The sequence below is a fragment of the Myxocyprinus asiaticus genome, chromosome 27 (genome assembly GCF_019703515.2).
Source record: "Myxocyprinus asiaticus isolate MX2 ecotype Aquarium Trade chromosome 27, UBuf_Myxa_2, whole genome shotgun sequence".
Taxonomy (NCBI): Eukaryota; Metazoa; Chordata; class Actinopteri; order Cypriniformes; family Catostomidae; genus Myxocyprinus; species Myxocyprinus asiaticus.
The window spans coordinates 45875955-45883454 of NC_059370.1; the positions used below are offsets into that span (position 1 = coordinate 45875955).

The window sequence follows — 7500 nt, forward strand, 5'->3', positions numbered from 1 at the left end:
GTAATAATAGTGTGATAACTTCCTGTCTAACAGGATGTAAAGCCCCCGCCATCAACAGAGACCTGAAACCTGGGAGACTGCCCAAGAGTTACTCAGGTACAGCTGTCTGTCTGTCTGTCTGCCTATCTGTCAGTCTCTCTGTCTATCTCTCTCTCTCTCTCTGTCTGTTTCTCTGTCTGTCTGTCTGTCTGTCTGTCTGTCTGTCTGTCTATCTGTCTCTCTGTCTGTCTGTCTGTCTGTCGCTCTCTCTCTCTGTCTGTTTCTCTCTCTGTCTGTCTGTCTGTCTGTCTATCTGTCTCTCTGTCAGTCTCTCTGTCTGTCTGTTGGTCTGTCTGTCTGTCTCTCTGTCTGTCTGTCTCTCTGTCTGTCTGTCTGTCTGTCTCTGTCTGTCTCTCTCTGTCTGTCTGTCTCTGACTCTCTGTCTGTCTGTCTGTCTCTCTGTCAGTCTCTCTGTCTGTGTCTTTGTCTGTCTGTCTCTCTGTCAGTCTCTCTGTCTGTCTCTGTCTGTCTGTCTCTGACTCTCAGTCTGTCTGTCTCTCTCTCTCTCTCTGTCTGTCTGTCTGTCAGTCATTCTCTCTGTCTGTCTGTCAATATCTCTCTGTCTGTCGCTCTGTCTGTCAGTCTCTCTGTCAGTCTCTCTGTCTGTCTCTGTCTGTCTGTCTCTGACTCTCAGTCTGTCTGTCTCTCTCTCTCTCTCTCTCTCTGTCTGTCTGTCTGTCTGTCAGTCATTCTCTCTGTCTGTCTGTCAATATCTCTCTGTCTGTCGATCTGTCTGTCTGTCTCTCTGTCTGTCTGTCTATCTGTCTCTCTGTCAGTCTCTCTGTCTGTGTCTCTGTCTGTCTGTCTCTCTGTCAGTATCTCTGTCTGTCTCTCTGTCTGTCTGTCTCTCTATCTATCTCTCTGTCTGTCTGTCTCTCTGTCAGTCTCTCTGTCTATCTGTATATCTGTCTCTCTGTCAGTCTCTCTGTCTGTCCGTCTATCTATCTGTCTCAATTCAAGTTAGCTTTATTATCCACAAAATCGAGAGTCGCGTGGCACCATGCGAGGAGCGGATGTGTGAACAGCGAGCTCTGTGCACTTTGCTAGTTTTATTACTAATTGTGTCATAAACCGGTGAGATTCGATACACCCTGATTCTTAACTGTCCTAGGAAGACAATATGTCAAAGAATTCAAAATTCTCGGGCTCTGGAGATATTAAAAGACACTTACGTGCTAAAGCTGATACCCCAGACAGGGCCGCAGACCAGGGACTCAGTTTGGACAGTGCGACGGGAGAGATTCAGTGTCAACTATCGAGCATGATGGTGATGCTGACAAAGGTTGTTGCAGACTTGGAGGATCTTGCTGTAATATGTCGATCAATCACTGCCATGGAGACGAAATTCACTGAGATGGCTACAAGAGTGTTGGACGTCGAGAAACGGATCGATTACCTGGAGCCATCGGAGAGGGAATTAGCTGCAGATATAATATTATTTTGTCACGGAAGGTGGAGTTTTGGTTATTCAGGGCAAGACAGTCATACTTTGAGTCGGAGGATAAAGCAGGGAAGCTTTTGGCTAGATATATAAAGCAGAGAGTGTCTTTTACCATTCCCTCAGTGAAATCTGCTGTTGGTGAAATATTTACCTCAGCCATTGATATTAATAATGCTTTTAAAGAATTTTATCTTGATATCTTGATCTTTATAGTTCCACGTCTTCGTCTACTGATGAAGATATTAGAAACTTAGTGGAAACATTAGAACTCCCTAAACTGACGACTGAGCAAAAAATGTATCTTGATTCTGAGATAAACTTGGAGAAGCTTGGCGAGTGTAGAGCCGAGGAGGGCGGGGCCGGGCTGGAATGAGACACACCCGGTCCCCAATCAGCCTCGTGGGGCGCGCGAGGGATAAAGGCGGCCGGGGACGACAGTTCGAGAGAGAGAGAATTGCAGACAGCTGTACTGTGTGTTTTTGGTTGTGTATTTTGGTTGTGTTTTTTGGTTAATAAATTATTATTTAAGTTGTCAAGCCGGTTCTCGCCTCCTCCTTTCCACTGAACCCCCTTACACTGGTGCCAAAACCCGGGAAGGAGGAGGGATTCCCGTCACAGGATCCTCGACACTACCGTCCACCCAGGGAAGCGCCGCTGCCGTCCGACGGGGGACGGAGTAGCCCGACCACCCGGACGCGGGGAACGGCCGCCGTCCGCGAGGCGAGTGGGGACGGGACTCCCCGACCGCCTGGAGCAAGGGAGCCGCTGCCGGGGGCAGAGGAGTGCCCTGCTGTCCCCCGGGAACGCGGAGGGGTCGAGAGAAGACCGCCGTCCGCGGGGGGAGGAGGGAAGCGACTCCCCGACCACCTGGAGTGGTAGGGCCGCTGCCAGGGGTGGAGGAGAGTCCCCACGGGATGCCGGGAACAAGGAGGGGCGTTCTGTCCGCTGGGGGTCAGAGGTCTGACTCCGGTCCGCCCGGGGAGGAGCGGCTGCAGTCCGCCTGAGAGGGTGGAGTAGTGATCGGGGAACACGCGACGGCGCATCAGAGAACCGGTGAGTTTCTCTTTTCTCTCTCTCCTCTCTCTCTCTCTGTCGCTCTGTGTTGGCCTTTCCCTCGCCATTTTGTGTTGTCGTTTTTTCCCCTCCTGTTTCCTCCCAGGTCGAGGAAGGCGGGGAGGACCCGCCGGCAGTCGGGGCATAAGGCACGCCCCAACCCCCCCCCCCCCCCGGAGAGGAAGGGTGGGGGGGATGTACGTCATGCTGGGGGCTCCCCGGCCTGAGGCAACGCCGGGAGGAGTGTAGAGACGAGGAGGGCTGGGCCAGGCTGGAATGAGACACACCCGGTCCCCAATCAGCCTGATGGGGCGCGCGAGGGATAAAGGCAGCCGGGGACGACAGTTCGAGAGAGAGAGAGAATTGCAGACAGCTGTACTGTGTGTTTTTGGTTGTGTACTTTGGTTGTGTTTTTTGGTTAATAAATTATTATTTAAGTTGTCAAGCCGGTTCATGCCTCCTCCTTTCCACTGAACCCCCTTACAGCGAGGTAATTAAGGCCTTGTCTACAGGCAAGACTACGGGGCCAGATGGCTTTGCCGCTGAATTTTTTAGATTTTATGCTACAGAACTGGCTCCACTTTTGTTAGAAGTTTATACTGAATCATTAAAGAATGGAAAGCTTCCTCCAACCATGACACAAGCCCGGATCAGCCTGATTCTTAAAAAGGACAAAGATCCAAGTGAGTGTAAGAGTTACCGTCCAATTTCCTATGATCCAGCTAGACGTAAAAATATTGTCAAAAATTCTGGCTAGCCGATTAAGTAAAGTTATGACAACTCTTATACATATAGATCAGGTGGGGTTTATTCGGGGCCACAGCTTTTCTGATAACTTTAGGCGTTTCATCAATATCATGTGGTCAGTGGCGAATGATCAGATTCTGGTCGCTGCCATCTCACTTGACGCCGAAAAGGCATTTGATATGGTAGAATGGGATTATCTTTTTAAGATTTTGGAAATGTACAGGTTCGGGAATACTTTTATTGGATGGATTAAGTTACTTTATAGACTCCTGGTAGTGGCGGTACAAACGAATGGATTAATTTCAGATTATTTTACTCTGAATAGGGGCACTCAGCAGGGTTGCCCTCTTTCCCCATTATTGTTCTGTCTTGCCCTGGAACCATTAATAACCACGATAAGAAAGGAGGATGATTTTCCAGGGGTGATGGCGGGAGGTGTGACATATAAGCTTTTGCTTTACGCAAATGATATTTTATTATTTGTCTCTGACCCCACTAGATCTTTGCCTTGCCTCCACAGAATTATTAATTCCTTTTCTAAGTTCTCAGGACACAGAGTCAATTGGTCTAAATCCGAAGCTTTGGCTTTGACAGCATACTGCCCAGTAATGGCTTTCCAGCCGGGCTCCTTCCAGTGGTCCAAACAGGGCATTAAGTATTTGGGCATTTTATTCCCAGCAAATTTGTGTGATTTAGTTAGTTAATTTTGACCCTTTAATAAAAAGGTTCTTGAGCGATGTGGGCAGGTGGGCTTCATTACATTTATCGATCATTGGGAAGGTTAATGTTATTAAAATGAACTGTATTCCAGAATTCAACTACCTGCTACAATCTCTCCCTGTAGATGTCCCCCTCTCTCATTTCAAGCAATTTGATAGCATAGTGAAGTCCTTCATTTGGAATGGTAAATGTCTCAGATTACACTTCAGTAAATTACATAGGCCGATTGACAAAGGTGGGCTAGACCTACCCAAGATTTTATTTTATTATTATTAAACTAACCGGAGAAGTTAAGTCACACCCCGTTATCTCGCATTTACACTCGGTATGGACAAAAGTGTCCAGAGTGTTTAATTCGGACATTTATTTAAATGTTGCTTCAAGCATATGACAGAACCCTAAATTATGTATAAATAAGTCCCCTTTCTGCTGGTCAGAGTGGACTGTGAGGGGGATACTACACTCGGTGATCTATATGAGAGTGGAGTGCTGAGATCTTTTGAAAAAATGGTTCAACATTTTGGGATTCCCAGACCTAATTCTATAGGTATTTACAGCTGCGCCACCTGCTCCGTATTGTTTTTGGGAGTAGCACACACCCACCTAAAGCGGCAGATACTCTGGGAGAGGTGATTACTGCTTTTGGAAAAGGTCATGAGGCATCAGTGTATTACTCCCTGCTAATTCAGAGTCTGGGGGATGGAGCTTTAACTTATCTCAAGAGATTATGGGAGAAAGATTTAAACTTGGTATTGGAGGAGGGAGTGTGGGCTAGGATTCTAAAAAACATCAAGTCTGCATCTAGAGATGCAAGGGTGCGCCTTATGCAATTCAAGATTTTACATCGATTCTATTGGACCCCCTCTAGATTGTATAGGCTTGTCTTAAAGACACACCCACCTGCTGGCGATGCCAATCAGAAAATGGAGACACAAACAAAGATTTTTGGGGGTGTATTAAGATCCAAGAGTTTTGGTTGAAGATTCAGAGTTTCATATGTGATGTTTTGGGCACTCGAATTTCATTTTACCCCGGCGGCTATAAATTTGGGGGACAAACACGTAAAAAATTGGGTCCTAACTAGTATTATAATTGGCAGGCAGATTATTTTAAGGGGATGGAAGTCAGATGGGGCTCCCTCATTTCCGGAATGGTGTGCAGAGATGGGGAGGGTGGCAGCTTTTGAGGAGATGTTGAGTAGAGCGCTGGGGATTTGAGATTTGTTTGATAGGAAGTGGGGCAGGTATTTGGTGTTTTTGGGGGACTCTTGGGGAGGGGCTGTGGAGAGAGAGGTTTAATTTTAATTTTATATGATTATTATATTTTCTTTTTTTTTTTTTGGTGTGTGTGTGGTGGTGGGGGGAGGGGTATTTTCTTTTGTGTGTGTGTGTGTGTGTGTGTGTGTGTGTGTGTGTGTATTCTATATGTGACCACAGGGGTGTTCGTTGGGGGTCAGGGTGGGGTTGGTGATTGGGGAGGGGTAATAGTGGGGATTAAATGTTAAATGTTGACTCAATGTATATATGTTGTGTTTTTTCTTTGTTATATATTTGTATAAATCATTCATTAACAAAAAATAAACAAACAGGAAAAAAAAAATAAAGTCAAATAATAAAATAACATTAAAAATAAGCATACAGGTAAGTGCAAAAAATGTAAAGAAAAGTAACCACAGAGAACGAGTAACATTAACATGACAGAAGAACACATATTCTGCTGCTAAATCTATACATTCAGCCGTCTCTCCTAGAACATATGAGAGTTTCTCTATATTACTCATTCTGCTGAATTCAGGCAGTATCTGGTCTAACTCATTGTTGCTTTAGCGCCTCCAGTGTTCATTCCACCAGGAAATTGCCGTGTTACGTACAACAGGCCACATAAAAATCATTCTGCAAAAATGTAGTTACTGTAACATGATTCTTTGATCAGGTTGCGAATGTCAGGGACAGTAAAAAGGCGACTTAACAAACAAATCGAATTTAACAACATCCTCTCTCACGTAATATCCTCTCTTGATTTCATTCTAGCTAGGAAAAAAAAGTTACTTTTTACTTTTATAATAATTAAGTACAATTGAATGTGAATACTTTTTACTTTCACTCAGGTATATTTTTGGCTAGATACTTGAACTTTTAATTGAGTAAAATTTTCACTCAGTATCCATTGAAGCAGCATGGGACTTCACACTGCTTCACACAGATCTTCAATAGATCACTGGAGCAGTGTGAAGTCCCATGCTGCTTCAAACGCTCAATCATTATTCCTGTCCCAAAGAAACCAAAAATCACAGGACGTAATGACTACAGACCTGTCGCCCTGACGTCTGTTGTCATGAAGTCATTTGAGAGACTGGTGTTGGCCCTCCTGAAGAACATCACTGGACCCTTTCAAGATCCCCTTCAATTTGCTTATCGAGCAAACAGGTCTGTGGATGATGCAGTGAACATAGGATTGCATCATATCCTGCAACATCTGGACGGACCAGGGACATATGCAAGGATCTTTTTTGTGGACTTCAGTTCAGCTTTCAACACCATCATCCCAGCTATACTCCAGAATAAATTACACCAACTCTCTGTTCCCACGTCTATCTGTCAGAGGATTACCAGCTTTCTGATGGACAGGCAGCAGCTTGTGAGACAGGGGAAACTCACTTCCAGCACCTGTACAATCAGCACTGGTGCCCCCCAGGGATGTGTGCTCTCCCCACTACTCTTCTCCCTCTACACCAATGACTGCATCGCCAAGGACCCCTCTGTCAAGCTCCTGAAGTTTGCAGACGACACCACTGTCATCGGCCTCATCCGAGATGACGATGAGTCTACATACAGAAGGGAGGTTGAACAGCTGGCTGTCTGGTGCAGTCAAAACAACCTTGAGTTGAACACGCTCAAAACAGTGGAGATGATAGTGGACTTTAGGAGGAACACCCCAACACTGACCCCCCTCACCATTCTAAACAGCACTGTGGCAGCAGTGGAGTCATTCAGGTTCCTGGGCACTACCATCTCACAGGACCTGAAGTGGGAGACACACATTGACTCCATTGTGAAAAAGGCCCAGCAGAGGTTGTACTTCCTTCACCAGTTGAGGAAGTTCAACCTGCCACAGGCGCTGCTGATACAGTTTTACTCAGCTGTCATTGAGTCTGTCCTCTGCACTTCAATAACTGTCTGGTTTGGTTCAGCTATGAAATCAGACATCAGAAGACTACAAAGGACAGTTCGGACTGCTGAGAGGAGTATTGATTGCCCCCTGCCCCCCCTTCAAGAACTATACACTTCCAGAGTGAGAAAAAGGCTGGAAAAATCACTCTGGACCCCACTCACCCTGCCCACTACCTTTTTGAACTGTTGATTTCTGGCCGACGCTTCAGAGCTCTGAGCACCAGAACCGTCAGGCACAGGAACAGTTTTTTCCCTCAGGCTATCCATCTCATGAACAGTTAAATTGCCCAATTGAGCAATAACTATGTGCAATACACAGTTTAGTCTTTT

General features: G+C 46.0%; 1 protein-coding gene across 1 annotated transcript in view; it reads left to right on the forward strand.

The window, feature by feature from the left end:
- The window catches only part of LOC127418096 (cytokine-dependent hematopoietic cell linker), a 51677-nt gene that overhangs the window by 29761 nt on the left and 14416 nt on the right, over positions 1 to 7500 (forward strand). The window contains exon 7 of the mRNA XM_051658481.1: positions 34 to 96. Coding sequence (XP_051514441.1) covers positions 34 to 96 — 63 coding nt within the window. The remainder of the gene's footprint in view (positions 1 to 33; positions 97 to 7500) is intronic.